The sequence below is a fragment of the Salminus brasiliensis genome, chromosome 22, assembly GCF_030463535.1.
Source record: "Salminus brasiliensis chromosome 22, fSalBra1.hap2, whole genome shotgun sequence".
NCBI classification, from domain to species: domain Eukaryota; kingdom Metazoa; phylum Chordata; class Actinopteri; order Characiformes; family Bryconidae; genus Salminus; species Salminus brasiliensis.
In genome coordinates, this window is record NC_132899.1 from 30,816,030 (window position 1) to 30,833,197 (window position 17,168).

The following is a 17,168-nucleotide window of genomic DNA, read 5'->3' on the forward strand; positions in this document are numbered from 1 at the left end:
CACTGCCATTAGCCTCGTCTGACCCAACAGTTCTCAGATCTGCAGTGCATGTGTCGTAATATCATCTTGGCCTGGAAGATACAAACGAAAAGATACATTCAGTCCATTTAAATATGGCCATGTACCAGTGTTTACAGTTATCTCCAGAAACTTTACATCTTCATACAAACACAATTTTGCATGTTGTTACGTTATACGTGTTGCAGTCACTGGGGTTGTATATGCAATAGGGTATATATCATTATATAATTCTGAGGAGGCCGATTTACCACATGCTCTTAAACAATAAAGGCTTTTTGAGGGATGTCATAGAATAAGCATTTTTGCTCTGTAAAGAACCATTTTTAATATTTTAAACTGATATAGAACCTTTACATTGACATTGAATGGGTTTTTTGCAAAACAGCTCCTTATGAAAGCGGAAGTCCGTCTTTAAAGACATTGTTGAAGTAAATGTGGCTGAGCACATTACTTTAAATAGCAATCCCTGTGGTATTGCATTTAATGTAAGGCAGCGTTAACATAATGTAAAGGTGTTGTTATTTAAACACATTTACATCATTTAGCCGGTCCTCTTATCCAAGTCATATTCCACATGTAGAAGGACAAAGCCTCAGGAGTCTTGTCCAAGGACCCTTACTGATGTAGTGTGGTGTGCTTAGCTGTTTGGCGAATGAAACCCTAGTCTGCTAGTGTATGGCTAGTGTTGTTATCCACTATGCTACCCAGACGCACCCAAAAGTACAGTGTCAGAGCGGCACTCTATCAAAAACTAACATCAAATGAGGGGAAAAATGGAAATATTAGCATTCCTCTAGTTACACTGACAGGCTAAGCTAACTGTGAGCTAATATACTACCCGCAAACTAGGGCGGTAATCTAGCCAATAGCTTATGCACTAAATGCGAACTAAAGCGCAGTCATTATTTTTGATTGCTGAAAAATATATTTTGCCATGTTTTGCATTCACATGTACAGCATGGTCTGACACTCGTATCCAGAGTGAATTTACGTGTGAATCATGTTACACAGGGAGGCGAATGTCGAGTTTCTATAGGTGTGGAGTGGTGTGGTTGTGGTTGAGCTATCAGGGCTGTAAGAATACAGTGTATTGTATCATCCAAGGCTCTCGATTAAAAAACAACAGCACTGGGATCGAACGACACTAGAAACACATCGAACGAAAGCTAGAAAATTAGCTAAGGGCTGGCATGCCGGCTAGGCTAGGGCCATGTATGTGTAAAAACACAGCATAGTGGGTAACAGCTCTGAGGCAAACGCTGACCCAAACCGTAGTCTGCCACGCGAAAGGCAATGTTGTTACCCGCTACACTACACCAAGCATGCGGTTCATTTTTACACGTACAAAAACGCCTGTGTTAACGCGCCTAGAGCCAACCTGCTAACTGTGTACTAGAGTGCTAGTTCCAGGCTGACTTTCACTTAATTTTCTATGTCTGAACTGCCTTTCAGTAGTATCCCTGTTTTCAGGTGAATGTTTCAAATCAATAAAAGCGTGTATCTCCTCACTCTATGGTGTAGAGCTACCCTGTTGTCAAATTAGCGTCAGAATGCAGGTCTCGTAATTGACAGTAGAGTAGTGTGTTTGCAACAGCACTTTTCACAGAAGCGAAATTTCACCCAGCGAATGATAACCCAGTGTATTTGACGTAGTGGCTGGAGCGCAGGCCGCTAGCCGGCTTTGTCTGTGGTGTGTTCATTCTTTATTTACTCTCAGGCAGCGCTCTGCGGCATGTGCGGCCGTCCCCAAATAGGACAAATTGAAAGCAAGATCAGGAGGGTGGCTCGGCCGAGGTGGCAGTCCTCTCGGCTCGCACCGACTTTGTGTATTTCCTGTGTCTGCAGGATGTGTGTTTTTAGCGAGCGTACTCAAAGGCTAATAAGACACTTCCGTGGGCCGCCTGGCTGCACAGACCCTCCTCATGTAAAGCTTTACAGTGCGGTCTGAAAAGCTTGTCGAAAAATCAGCGGCATAGTTTGTGAGGGCTGATTGAGATGCTTCATTGACTTGCTTATCAAGTGTGTCTGTCTGTGTTTGTCTCATTTGTTTAAATCCTTTGTGAGAGTATGTGTGTCCGACCCGTTTGAACCAAGACAGTCATCGCCTCATCGCTACATACTTCTGTACAGACGTCTGTTACCAACCCTGATTTCTTTACAGTGGTGGTAAATGGAACCATAGCCTTTATATTGTCCTTCCAAACCCACCAGTGAACCTACCCTGGTCTCCTGAGTTTTCTATGGAATGATGATGATGGTAAAATAGTAGAGATTCTGAACTAATCCTGTTTTCTTTAGGGACTACTTTTTGCCGCACTACACCCTGCAGCATGTATCCCTCCACCAAATTAATGATATGCGATTTTTAAACCAGGTTTTAGAGCCGAACTCTTCTCAGAGCTCTGGTAGAACAGTGTCTCAGGCATCAGGCAGTGTCTTCATCACCATTAGGTGAAGAACTTTCTGTGAGGAGCTTTTATTAGAGTTTCAGACGTCTGCTTCCCTTCACCACCACTGTAGAATAGTTCTGACTGGGTAAGTTTCTCTAGAACTAAAAATTGTGTAGCAGAAAGCGGTAGCAGTAGCGGCTAGAGTAGTGGAGCCGCTGGGCTAGACCTAGCCGCCATATCTATTTCATGGTACACCCAACTGTTTCCTAAAGAATCCTAATTGACCCGAATCATCCTGAAGTCCAAGACTCCTCACACTGACTCTCTACTGTCTGCTCTGTCCCAGGTGGAGGATGAGGACGTGTCGGCCGTCTACGTGAATGTCCCCAGGGTCCGTCGCAGCGTCTCCGGCTTGCCCTCACCGCAGTCCTCCTGGGAGGTTTTGGACACTCCAGACTCTCCCCCTGATCTCCCCGACAACATTCGCCTGGGCTCCAAGGGATGGGAGATCCACACTGACCAGGAGAGCGGTCAGCAGTACTACTATCAGCCCAGTACAGGCCGTAGCACCTGGGACTACCCGCTCAGCGCCTCCATGGAATCTGACATGGGGACGGAGGAGCCTCCCGCCTCACCCTCCCCAGCTCAGTCTCCAGCCTGTTCCCCTCTAGGGCCCTCCCCACCAAGATGGAGCTCGGACTGGGAGAAGGTGCTGGACGAGAGGAGTGGCAGACACTACTTCTTCAACCCTGTCTCGGGCGAGAGCTCCTGGGACCCTCCAGAGGACTTGCTGGGCAGTCTGCAGGACGGGGGACCGGTATGTGGAACAATACGTTTGATTAATGAGAGGCGAGCGCTTCGGCACAGTTAAAGATTTCTCTTAGAAGTGGCACGAAACCCCTTTCTCTGATGCCGATATTGAAATCCTGAACATGTCTAACAATGTCTGATATTTACACCTTAAAAACAATGAGATTTTATTAAATCCCTTTACTTCAAAAAGTATCTTAAACTTCTCAAACACTCGAGTACCCCACAGTCCGAAACACACAGCTAACAACATGACATCACACAGTGGTGTTTTGCCATAGATCTGTTTTCCACCCATACCCAGTCATATACACCCATATCCACTCATACCCAGTCATACCCACCCATATCCATTCATCCCCAGTCATACCCACCCATATCCATTCATACCCAGTCATGTACACCCATATCCATTCATCCCCAGTCATACCCACCCATATCCATTCATACCCACCCATATCCATTCATCCCCAGTCATACCCACCCATATCCACTCATCCCCAGTCATATCCACCCATATCCATTCATCCCCAGTCATACCCACCCATATCCATTCATACCCAGTCATGTACACCCATATCCATTCATCCCCAGTCATACCCACCCATATCCATTCATACCCACCCATATCCATTCATCCCCAGTCATACCCACCCATATCCATTCATCCCCAGTCATATCCACCCATATCCACTCATACCCAGTCATATCCACTCATACCCACTCATACCCAGTCATATACACCCATATCCATTCATCCCCAGTCATACCCACCCATATCGACTCATCCCCAGTCATACCCACCCATATCCATTCATCCCCAGTCATACCCACCCATATCCACTCATATCCACCCATATCCACTCATACCCAGTCATACCCACCCATATCCATTCATCCCCAGTCATACCCACCCATATCCATTCATACCCACCCATATCCACTCATACCCAGTCATACCCACCCATATTCACTCATACCCAGTCATATCCACCCATATCCATTCATACCCACCCATATCCACTCATCCCCAGTCATATCCACCCATATCCACTCATACCCAGTCATACCCACCCATATCCACTCATACCCAGTCATATACACCCATATCCACTCATACCCAGTCATATACACCCATATCCATTCATCCCCAGTCATACCCACCCATATCCATTCATACCCACCCATATCCACTCATACCCACTCATACCCACCCATATCCATTCATACCCACCCATATCGACTCATACCCACCCATATCCATTCATCCCCAGTCATACCCACCCATATCCATTCATCCCCAGTCATACCCACCCATATCGACTCATACCCAGTCATACCCACCCATATCCATTCATCCCCAGTCATACCCACCCATATCCATTCATCCCCAGTCATACCCACCCATATCCATTCATCCCCAGTCATATTCACCCATATCGACTCATACCCAGTCATATCCACTCATACCCAGTCATACCCAGTCATATCCACTCATACCCAGTCATACTAGGGCTGGGTGATATGATGTAATAATCACAGAATCACAGAATAAACACATCAGTAGTAACAGATTCTTATAAACTACTATTCAGATCCTCTCCCGTACTGAATACAGTGATTTCTACTCAACATCTGCTGCTCCTCATCTAATGAACCCAGTCTAATTACACTGTTGATAATAAAACCTGCAGCTGATCAGTGTTTATTAAGCACTAACGGTCTCCTCCATATGCTTAGAAATATCGTCATATTGCCCAGCTCTAAGTCATACCCACCCATCCATATCCACCGACCCATGTACTCTCAGATCCCCCATATCCATCCATACCCACCCCTACCCTCCTCTGCCCCACAGCAAGCTCAGTTTCCATATATAGTCTGAAATTTCGTTTTCTTAAAAAAAGGTAATTTGGGGGGGGGGGGGGGTGACCAATGATCTTACGTCACATCATCTGTCCACTCCTGTCCCATCGCTAGCCTCCGCTTCCCGAGGAAGACTACCCTGCTGAAGATGATATCCCAGTGTCTCCAGGCCAGGAGGACATTGCCTCGCCTTTGCCCTTCCCCCTCACCTCAGAGTACTCTCTAGCTCACGTGAAAAAAGCACCCATCCCTCGAGCCTGTCTGGACCGCAGTACCCCTGCAGGCTGGACCCTCAGCATAGACCATGACGGAGCCTGGGTCTTCACCAGTGAGCACACACAGGAGCAGGTACCGGCTGCACCTTTAGAGCGATCCAAGACATCTAATGCTTCTTGAGGCTAATGCAGCTAGTAATGGACTAAAGTGGTTGTGGCACTGTGTGGCATAAAATAACCAATAATCACAGATAAAATGACATCACAGCTACAAAATCAGGACATTTCTCTGTATTTCTGTCCATGTTTGAAGATGTCTGTCCCTGTAGACTTACATGATAGAAGTGTGAGGTCCTACTGGAAACACTGGGGGGTGTAGCTATAGTCATGTATTCATACTGGTCTGAAGTAGCTGTTTGTACTCACAGTGGATTAAGTCGCTGGACGATCGAGGACAGGCGTACTACTACCTGAGAGATGGCTCCAAGTCCCAGTGGACCTTACCTGAGGTCAGTGTGTTTTAGATATCAGATATTTAACATCAAAGATAAACAGAAGCATGGACTGGACATGTTCCTGTTTCACTAACTCTATCTCTCGCTCTCTCTCTAGCTCTCTGCTGGTCTGGGTCAGTGTCGGGTGGGGAATGGGGGGGTGATGGAGCAGGATGGAGCCATGAGGAGCTGGAGGAATAGCACAGGATCTCAGGATGAGGTGCAAACACACACACACACTTTACCACTTGGATTAGCTAACTTCTAACTGCTAGCATCGCCCATGCTGAGATATGTGTGTGTGTGTGGGGGGCGGGGGATGACCATCTTACCCACCCAGAATGTGATCCCACAGCCAGTTCTCTGGGACTGGCTGTAGCATCACTGGGAATCGAGATCACAGCCTCTCGGTGGCAGAGCCAACACTTGAGGCCGCTGGTTGATGCAAACTGCGGACACGGATCTGAGCGCTAAAAGTTCTATGTTCTCCCTGCCAGAAGTTCTCTCTGAGCCATCGCAGGAATGCCTCGGACAGCGACGCGTCCAGCTCGCCGGAAATGCCTCATAACGTAAGTCCCTTTTTCACACACCGAGTCGCATGATTAGAGTCATTGTAAAGACAAAGACTGTAAAGGCCTAAATCATCACACACTCGCCTCAAGCCGTGTGGAGGTGTTCAGTCTTCTCTGATAAGAGTTGCTCATGGGGTTTCTGACCATGTACGACTCCCTGTTATCTAGAACTAAACTACAGAGCAGGCATAAAAACAAACAGCAGCAGCAGAAGAATGCTTCTGAAGTGCAGGAACACCAACAGCACTGTTTATTTCTTCTGTTGTCGGTTATTAGACTTCACCTGCGAAAGCTGGTACAACCGAGCCTGAGAGGATGTCGACAGATCAGAGCTCAGAATCACAGCTTCAGAAAGTGCGTTTTTAACCTTCATTTCCGCCGAACGGATGCAGGGATATGTGGTGGAAAGGGACTGGGATTGCGTTGATGGATGTGGTGACGGGCGTTATACTCTAAATTATCTTTATAATAGTTACAATAGTACATGTAATGGTTTCCACCAGGCCTACACAATATGTGCAGTTGTAATCAAGACCTAAGTGAGCCCATTTGATCGTTGTCCAAGTCTCAATTCTAGATAAACATAATCTACGCTACGCTAAAAACACATGCGCAGTTGTACTGTCCATGTCTGTTGTTAAGCACATTGAGTGAACACCCACAGTGCAGGCCAGAAAAAGTAAGTGAATTCTTAAATTGAATGACTTAAGAGTTGTGGATGAGGAGGGGTCAGGGGTGATCGTGCAACGCCCTGAGCTCACTAACATGCTGAAGGCAATCAAAACCTCACAGCAATGCTCCAAAGTTTAGTAGAAAGCCTTCTTCCCTGGACAGTAGAGACAGTTACTCCAACAAAAGCACTTTTTAATAACCTTAAATTTCAGAAGAAACAATGACTGAGCAGGTGTCCCAATACTTTTGTCCATATATTTTGCCAGAAGCACAGTAGAACACTGACTAGGAGCGGTTCACTTACTTTTTCTAGCCTGCACTGTGTGTGCTCAATAACAGTCACTGACAGGACAACTGTGTGTGTGTGTTATTAGTGTAGCTAGATGTAGAATTGTGACTTGGACCATGATCACATTTCATTAATAATCAATAAAGATAATTAACAAACAATAAATCATTTAACTGCAGTAAAATTCTAATGATTAATAAGAAATATATTGTGTAGCCCTGTGCTTCACTGATTGTCTTAGCATGAGCTAAGTTTGGTGGAGGGACATTCAAACCAATACCTGTCCAGGCTCCGCCCACAAACACATTCTTACATAGGTAATGTTGCCATGTCTGGAAAGACTGCTAGGTCAGACAAGCTTTACAGAACGCTGGCAAAAGCCCATTCACCCTAATGAGAGACTGTAGCTCCGCCTCCTCAGTGTATATCACAATACCTACATTTAGAGCGTTATTAATATTCACCCTAATGACAGACTGTAGCTCCTCCTCCTCAGTGTATATCACAATACCTACATTTAGAGCGTTATTAATATTCACCCTAATGAGAGACTGTAGCTCCGCCTCCTCAGTGTATATCACAATACCTACATTTAGAGCATTATTAATATTCACCCTAATAAGAGACTGTAGCTCCTCCTCCTCAGTGTATATCACAATACCTACATTTAGAGCTTTATTAATATTCACCCTAATGAGAGACCGTAGCTCCGCCTCCTCAGTGTATATCACAATACCTACATTTAGAGCGTTATTAATATTCACCCTAATGAGAGACTGTAGCTCCACCTCCTCAGTGTATATCACAATACCTACATTTAGAGCGTTGTTAATATTCACCCTAATGAGAGACCGTAGCTCCGCCTCCTCAGTGTATATCACAATACCTACATTTAGAGCCTTATTAATATTCACCCTAATGAGAGACCGTAGCTCCTCCTCCTCAGTGTATATCACAATACCTACATTTAGAGCGTTAATATTCACCCTAATGAGAGACCGTAGCTCCGCCTCCTCAGTGTATATCACAATACCTACATTTAGAGCGTTATTAATATTCACCCTAATGAGAGACTGTAGCTCCTCCTCCTCAGTGTATATCACAATACCTACATTTAGAGCGTAATTAATATTCACCCTAATGAGAGACCGTAGCTCCGCCTCCTCAGTGTATATCACAATACCTACATTTAGAGCGTTATTAATATTCACCCTAATGAGAGACTGTAGCTCCTCCTCCTCAGTGTATATCACAATACCTACATTTAGAGCGTAATTAATATTCACCCTAATGAGAGACCGTAGCTCCGCCTCCTCAGTGTATATCACAATACCTACATTTAGAGCGTAATTAATATTCACCCTAATGAGAGACTGTAGCTCCTCCTCCTCAGTGTATATCACAATACCTACATTTAGAGCGTAATTAATATTCACCCTAATGAGAGACCGTAGCTCCGCCTCCTCAGTGTATATCACAATACCTACATTTAGAGCGTAATTAATATTCACCCTAATGAGAGACCGTAGCTCCTCCTCCTCAGTGTATATCACAATACCTACATTTAGAGCGTTATTAATATTCACCCTAATGAGAGACCGTAGCTCCGCCTCCTCAGTGTATATCACAATACCTACATTTAGAGCGTAATTAATATTCACCCTAATGAGAGACCGTAGCTCCTCCTCCTCAGTGTATATCACAATACCTACATTTAGAGTGTTATTAATATTCACCCTAATGAGAGACTGTAGCTCCGCCTCCTCAGTGTATATCACAATATCTATGTTAATAAGGTCCAGAACTGATCCGAGCTCAGCAAACCTCCATCGCCCAGTTTTGAGTCTAGAACCGATCTAAACTCATCTGAAAATGACCAGACCACATCATCCAGCAAAATTCAGGCCGAAAGTGACCCGAATTGGCCCATCACTACTCAAAGTTAGTAAAGGCAGTAATATCAGATAAATCAGTGTATAAACAGCGATTAGACAATAAACAAATAAATAAATTAATTAATAGTAATAATAATATTACAGGAACGATCCGCTGTCCAAATGTGGGTTCAGACAAATAGCTCCTGCTGTGGAAAGGCTGTGTTTGTGGGCGGAGCACTCAGTGGTCAGTAGGTCGTGTTCAATTTCCATTGTCATCAAATATGAAATTTTCATAATAGTCAGAGAAGTGCGTGTTCCGCTTTCGCCTTCACTCTTCCTCAAATAGTTTCCTATAGTCACGTTTCTCGTGATTTTTTTAGCCTCATTTACACACAAACACACACTCACACACACACACACACTCTAGTCCTGTTCCTTTCCGTAGCGCACAAACACTAATCAGAGTAGACCAGCGAATCCCACCTGCTTTACTGCCACCTGTTGGTGAAACTCTGCTGATAAGCTAAACACTCTCTATACAAAAGTACCCAGAATCCCTATTAAATACACTCATCGTGTAGAGAGTGAGAATTCTCTTTGGCCAATCAGCTCTCTGCAAGGTTTACACAACACATTGTACTCCCTATTTGGCTCACTTGGAACTACGAGTTAGCAGGTACTAAAAAAGCACCTGGTTCCAGGTAACAGGTACCAAATTTGCCTACCGGAAAGGCTAAAAAAGGCGAGGCGAGTCAAGTAGAGCAGTGTAGATACCGTGCAGTGGAAAACTGCCACCTGTCTGCGGGAAGGTAGCTCTCCGGAAGCAGCGGCTTTAACTGGTCCTGTCCGTGGTTCTCCTCCAGGTGTCCAATTTGGAAAAAGCTGGAATTCTCAACAAGACCAAGATCTGTGAGAACGGGAAGAAAGTAAGGTAAGGACCCGTGGCTCCCTGTTTCTGTTGAAGGTGGTTGAGTTTAATTTCGGAAGTGTTTCAGTGTTTCTTTCTGCTGTTCCTACAGAAAGAACTGGGCTCTCTCGTGGACTGTTCTCCATGGAGGGGTTCTCACGTTCCACAAGGACCCCAAGTCCAACCCGGCAGGAGCAGCGGTGAGTGCTGCAGTACTAATGGATGAAGAGAGGTTGTGTAAAACTGAATTCTGAACATTTCTGGAACGTCTTCCTCCAGGAGATGGAAGATGAAATGTAGGATTTGGGCCTGTTCAAGGGTTTCCTATAAGCTAAGAAGCTCTACAGAACCTTTGTCTTTAAGAGTCAGGTGGTCAACAAACGGTATGTTGTGTCTTGGCTGATGGACTGTACCTGGAGCTGATCAACCATGTTGATCTGATGTTCACTGAACTGTTCCTCTCTGTTCCCTGTTAATGAATCTTTGTGAAAAGCTGTGTACCGATGTGGTCGGCTCAGTGGGCCGGTTTGGTCTTTTACCAGTATGTTTCTGTTCCCACAGAGCAAGACCAACCAGTTTGTTCCTGAATTCACGGTGGATCTGAAAGGAGCGACTATCGGCTGGGCAGCGAAAGAGAAGTCCAGCAAGAAGAACGTGCTGGAGGTGCAGCAGAGAAATCCAATCTAGTGAACATTTGTAGTGTCTTACAGGGTAAATTGTGTTGTTGTGTTTAAACATGCTGTATGTGTGTGTGTGTGTGTGTGTTTAGCTGAAAAGCCGTGCTGGTGCAGAGTTCTTGGTCCAGTACGACACTGAGAGCATCATCACCGACTGGCACAAAGTCATCACTGACACCATACGACAACTGGTACAGTGCCCACACCCATACTGATCACACACTGATCACACACTGACCCCACTGTGAGTACAGACTGATCCCATACTGATCCCACTGTGATTACAGACTGATAACAAGACTGATCACACTGTGAGTACAGACTGATCCCACTCTGATCAGACTGGTCCCACACTGACCAGACTAATCCCAAACTGATCCCACTCTGATCAGACTGGTCCCACACTTATCTAACTAATCCCAGACTGGTCCCACACTGATCTAACTAATCCCAGACTGGTCCCACACTGATCTAACTAATCCCAGACTGGTCCCACACTGATCACAGACTGTGCCCACACTGATCTAACTAATCCCAGACTGGTCCCACACTGATCTAACTAATCCCAGACTGGTCCCACACTGATCACAGACTGGTCCCACACTGATCTAACTAATCCCAGACTGGTCCCACACTGATCACAGACTGGTCCCACACTGATCTAACTAATCCCAGACTGGTCCCACACTGATCACAGACTGGTCCCACACTGATCTAACTAATCCCAGACTGATCCTACTCTGATCACGGACTGGTCCCACACTGATCCCACTTTGATCACAGCCTGATCACACATTGATCCCACTCTGATCAGAGGAATCCCACTCTGATCACACACTGATCACAGACTGGTGTCTTTAACCTCCCTCCGTTCTCTGTCTCTGTCTCTGTCTCTCAGGATGTGGAGCAGCACCACTCTGAGGATGAAGAGGAGGTCAGTGAGAAGTCCTTCAGCACAGAGAAAGAGGACAGACCAGTGGTGGTCTTTGCAGACAGACGGAGGATGAGTAACGGTAATTAGGATGGAGAGTGTTCTTCTGCACCACACTAATAAAGCCACACTCTGAATCTGTACAAAGCCAGAGTGAGTTTAGAAATCAGAGAGACCCCAGAAATCGTTAAGATATCTTTAGACGTCTTTAGACTGTCCCCTCCTCACCCGCACTGTTCATTCATCAAAACTGGCCTGGTTTTAAAAGCACTTCAGTCTACAGCGGTTTAGCCCCGCCCATTCACACAGAAGATATAAGCAGTGTTTCAGCCTGCCGTCTATAAATATCCATGCATTTGCTTCAAAGCTCCAGAACAACAGAACTCTTGTCTAATTCTCTACAGTTGTAGTAGGAGATTGTCTGAGCACACAAAAAAAACCTCAACAATTCTTGAAAACTTTTGGCCAGATGTAGCAAAATGCCCATCATGCTGTCGCGCTCTTTCACCCTCAGCAGGCAGACAAACTTCGTCTAGTTTTACATCGTCTGAAGCCGACCCGAAGAAGGTCCGCAACAAACTGAAGAAGTTTCTCCTGAAGAGGCCGACCCTGCAGTCCGTCAAGGAGAAGGGCTACATCAGAGGTAAGCCTCCCCTCCACAGCCCAATTGGGTTCTGCGTGCAGGAGGTTCTTGGTTATTGTTATTAATCTTACTGATGCTTTTTCCTCTGTCGGATGCAGAAAACGTGTTTGGCTGCCACCTCCACAACCTCTGCGCCCAGGAGAAAACCACTGTACCCAGCTTCGTGGAGAAGTGCATCCAGACGGTGGAGAAAAAAGGTACAGTGTGCTGCTCACAGAAAAAGTGACAAATTGACTACAGGAAAAGGCAAAAAAAACCCAAACACCTAAAATAATTACATGCTGCACATGGGGCCGATACATGTCCCCAGCCAGCCACCGCTATTTTTTTTAAACTGCTGCCGATGCTACACGCTCGGAGGAAAGCGCCGGGTCCCCAGCTCTAGCATTGAACTCTATCCAGTCTATCACTTCATCATACAACATAATATCATATTAAAAATAATGTTTTTCAAACAAGCAAATCAACCTGAAAACAGTGTATGTATTTGTCTTTACAACACTAAAGGACTAAAAACTACTGAAAATGTAATTTAATTACAAAATTACAGAATAAAGGTCATTCGTAATATTCGTACAGTAACCTCATATTGACAAATATCAGACAAACCGACCAGATTCAGAGTGTTTTCACCTGCCAAGACAACATATTGGCAGTGTAGCCACTAAAGCCACAAAAAAGTATCTCGGTGCTTTGACCCCTAAATATAACTAGATTTGAATGGGACAAGAGTGACCTCCGCTAATACGTCCACTACTGTCTCACAGGTTTGGGGATTGATGGAATCTACAGAGTCAGTGGGAACTTGGCTGTCATTCAGAAACTGCGTTTCAAAGCTGATCATGGTACGTCTTTTTGTCTTCTCTTATTTTTGTTGTCATATATTTCTATGCCGTCAAAAAGTAAAAAAAAAAATGGCAGCAATGGAGAAACAAGATTTTAGAAAAGACCTCATGACTTCCGAGCCCAACGTTGACCTTTTTTTCTTAATGAATGTTAGCAGAGGATCTGAACCTAGAGGACGGAAACTGGGACATCCACGTCATCACAGGAGCGCTGAAGCTGTTCTTCCGAGAGCTGCAGGAGCCTCTGTTTCCGTACAGTCACTTCAACAGCTTTGTCCAGGGCATCAGTGAGTTTCCTAAGTGATTGAGAGTGGGGGGTTTGGGGGGTTCCTTCTGGGTTCGTAAAGCATGACACGTTCTTGCGTTGTTCTGGTTTGCTGTAGAAATCCCAGACTACCACAGCAAAGTGTCCTACATGAGAGATCTGGTGAAGTCGTTACCACAGCCCAACCACGACACGATGGAGGCGCTCTTCAGACACTTACGGAAGTACGGCCTGGCTTTTCATGTGGACAAGGAAATCCGAACGAGCGAGTGGTCTCGGTGCTATTGTACACTTCCTCACCCTCTCTCTCTCTCTGTCTCTCTCAGAGTTATTGAGTACGGCGAGGAGAACCGGATGACCCTGCAGAACGTGGCCATCGTCTTCGGCCCGACGTTGCTGAAGCCCGAAGTGGAGTCGGCCAACATAACCATGTATATGGTTTACCAGAACCAGATCATCGAGTTAATCCTAAGCGAATTCGTGAGCATCTTCCACATGTGACCCCCCTGAGAACCAGAGGTCTGCCATCAACACTTCAACAGATCAGGGATCCTCGTATCTGGGGATTCGAGGTCAAGAAGCAATCTGTGAAATCTGCTCGGTCTTTAGGCAAGCTGTCCGGAGGGACGTTAGAAAGGCTGAGTTAGCGCTATGCAAACGATATCTCGCTAACTTTGAGCCTTTAGTGGCTGTTGTTTATTTGTAGCCGTGTTGGCAGCATGGTCACTCGACTCTCACGCGACTTGACCGGTTAATAGCCGTGTCATTTATTTGCTTTGAATAAGATTAAATGTAGCTCTTAGGATTTAGATGTGACACATTAGAAGAGGATGGGGAGAGCTGTAAATAGAGGAAGGGTAGAGAATTATTAATAATACTCCACTGGAAAATATAGGCGAGGTTTCTGTTTCTGATACTCAGGCAGTTTTTTCTCTGGCTGTGCTTCTCAGATGTGATCCGTTCATTACGCCCGTTCATTGAGCCTCCATAAAAATAGTCCTGTCCGTCTCAAAAAAAAAAAAGGAGGGGGGGCGTTCCGGCCTAAAACCAGCCTTTCAGACGTCGTCTGTGGGGGCGCTTAATATTCTGTAGCGTGGAAATGATCTCCACAGCCTGTTCGTCCATCAGGGTTCTCAAACTACACTACCCAGCATGCCTTACATGAATAGTAATAAGGAAATCCTGACTGCTAACGTAGCCACTGATGCACAGGCTTTTAAATACTAGAGCCTGACCTAAATCCACATTTTGGGCCTCATTCATGAACCGTGAGCAAATGGTTCATTTGTCATTGATGGGCGTGAATTATGGTATGGTAATTGTAAAGAAACATGCAAAAGCCCCCAAATTGTGAAGCATTGGCATTAATTCGTATAAAACACCTTCTACTAACTTACACAGCGTTCGTGGAAAGTTGGTGGAAAGTTATTGGACGGGTCTGTTTAACTCAAAATTTGCTCATGTTTTTACGAAAGTTTCACGAGTGAGACCTACAAATCTGTGGCTGTAAATATTGATCATATTATTATTATTATTACTATTATCAGGACCACGCCCGTGAAGCTGGAACAGGGAGGCGAACTCCAATGACTTGCTGTGTGAAGTCAAGCCCCCCCTTGTGGCTGGGGTGAGTAGTATAGATACTCCGTAACTCCACTTATAAGTTCCTACATGATATGATATGCTATCTGGCCTTCTAGCCGTAACCCCCCAAAAAAACTGCCCCAGAGGGCTTGTAGTTTTTCAGAAGCTCCTCCCACCTTCAAGATGCATCATCAGAAGGGGGTTTCTAGACTTCCTACACCCCTAATCTCTCTCTAGAGTCTCAAAAAAACAGCCCACCCTCAAAAATCTGCCCCAGAGGGCGTGTAGTTTTTCAGAAGCTCCTCCCACCTTCAAGATACATCATCAGAAGGGGGTTTCTAGACTTTCTACACCCCTAATCTCTCTCTAGAGTCTCAAAAAAAACAGCCCACCCTCAAAAAACTGCCCCAGAGGGCGTGTAGTTTTTCAGAAGTTCCTCCCACCTGCTAGACTGAACCCTTGAAATCTCAGTGTAGAAGTAACTACACGCCGCTGTAGGAGGCGAGTAGGCATGTTTAGGACGGATGGTTGTTTATTTTTAACGTTAGCCGGTGTGCCCCCTTCAGGACAAGGCAGTTATTTTAACTTTTTTTTTTAATGCACTGATTTGTCTTGTTGCAGAAGCACTGATTCTCTGTCATACTTAGCCTCGACATAGACAAGTCCATTCTCCTGAGCCGGAGGCTTTGACTGGGCCATGCAGTGGTTTAAGCTGTGAAGTTACTCTACTCCGCTGAAAAACGCAGTCTCAGAGGCGCACGAGAGTAGATCAAATAAATATTGTGGCTATTAATCGAGAAGCGTTTAGGGCGGTTCTTCGACGTGTTGTTTAAGCCACCTCTCTTTCTGTAACACCGTCACCTGCAGCGTAGACGAGTGCACGTGATATTTATATATATATATATACATACTACTACAACTTAACTGTAAATGGGCAGCGGTAGTTTACCTGTACAGGGTCTTTAAAGGCTTAATGTGTTGTTTAGGAGTTGTTAAGGACCAGGATCCCAGCTTTTCTCTGTAAGAGTTATTTGCACATAGACAAAGATTAATCCGGGAGGAAGTGAAGAGAGCGTAGATGTAAAGAATTGTAAAGCATTAATATTTTATGAAGATAAGGCACATGCATATGCGTCATTTTAAGCGGATTGAAGGTGTATATAGAATAAAGGCATATTTATGCTGTAAATGACCCAGAATAAACAAGCTTTTAATAAAGTTAACTGTTTTACAGCTCATGTGTCATTGCCCTACTTTTACCTACTGTTGATCTCTGAGCTCTAGGAAACGGCACAGGCGGAACTATGTACTGTGGGAGGTGTTCGGAAGCCCTTCATTACAACTGACACGAACCTACATAAGCACGTGTGCCAGTGCTGCCCTCCAGAGGTGATTGTCCACCACGTAATGGTTAATATACACAGTAGGGAAGCCCTGATCCAGACCCCCACAGGCCAGTCAGTCTCCAAATGCTGACAGATCTGATCTTTGTGAACTTTAAGGTGAACTTTCTGTTCCACCTTAAATAACCCAGCAGTTACACTTTAACTGCTGCACTATTTAAGGTGGAAAGAAGAGTTAGCATTAGAACTGCTGCTAACTGGTAACGTCACCGCTCCCAGATGAACTTTGTCTAGGGAAGCTTTCCAAAAAAATGAGAAGTTGGTCTGCAGCAGCTGAGGATCAGGTCTGTTCATGACGTCAAGAGGACACCAGATGGCGCTCTGTTACAGCAAACCTAAGGATCAGAAGTGGATTGGAACCTTAAAGGCCGATACGTTCAAAAATGCCTGGATCGGGACATCTCTAATACATGGTATGTCCAAAAGTTCCTCACCCTTTCTAATACGTGAACTGTACGTCTTTAATGTGAACCCACTGCTGCCCAAGTTCAGAAGGAACCAGTTGGAGAACATGAACCTAAACGGTGGGGGTGTCAGAACCACAGCAGTCCGATCGTCAGCCTGATCGTCAGCAGGTGAGCAGTTGTGTATCTTCTCTTTGTGGCGTGTCTGTAATGAAGGTGTTCAGTCAGACTCTGTTCTCAACAGTCTGTTCTTGGTTTGTCAGGTTTTTAGGTTGTCCCCCCCGAGCTGATGCCAGTGCCAAT

The 17,168-nt window shown here is 45.2% G+C and overlaps 1 protein-coding gene across 4 annotated transcripts in view; it reads left to right on the top strand.

Annotated features, from left to right (window-relative positions):
• arhgap27 (Rho GTPase activating protein 27) overlaps nt 1-16,281 on the top strand; it is a 49,637-nt gene extending 33,356 nt beyond the window's left edge. For 2 of the 4 annotated variants that reach the window (XM_072666655.1, XM_072666656.1), the window contains exons 3-18: nt 2,758-3,228; nt 5,202-5,435; nt 5,731-5,811; nt 5,915-6,016; nt 6,294-6,365; nt 10,070-10,137; nt 10,226-10,313; nt 10,675-10,776; nt 10,883-10,981; nt 11,689-11,803; nt 12,236-12,364; nt 12,463-12,561; nt 13,132-13,209; nt 13,365-13,496; nt 13,593-13,698; nt 13,801-16,281. In XM_072666655.1, the coding sequence (XP_072522756.1) occupies nt 2,758-3,228; nt 5,202-5,435; nt 5,731-5,811; nt 5,915-6,016; nt 6,294-6,365; nt 10,070-10,137; nt 10,226-10,313; nt 10,675-10,776; nt 10,883-10,981; nt 11,689-11,803; nt 12,236-12,364; nt 12,463-12,561; nt 13,132-13,209; nt 13,365-13,496; nt 13,593-13,698; nt 13,801-13,975 (2,151 nt within the window). In that variant the 3' untranslated portion in view covers nt 13,976-16,281. The remainder of the gene's footprint in view (nt 1-2,757; nt 3,229-5,201; nt 5,436-5,730; nt 5,812-5,914; nt 6,017-6,293; nt 6,366-10,069; nt 10,138-10,225; nt 10,314-10,674; nt 10,777-10,882; nt 10,982-11,688; nt 11,804-12,235; nt 12,365-12,462; nt 12,562-13,131; nt 13,210-13,364; nt 13,497-13,592; nt 13,699-13,800) is intronic. The other 2 variants (XM_072666658.1, XM_072666657.1) reach the window with 2 other exon arrangements.
• The last annotated feature ends 887 nt before the right edge of the window (nt 16,282-17,168 follow it).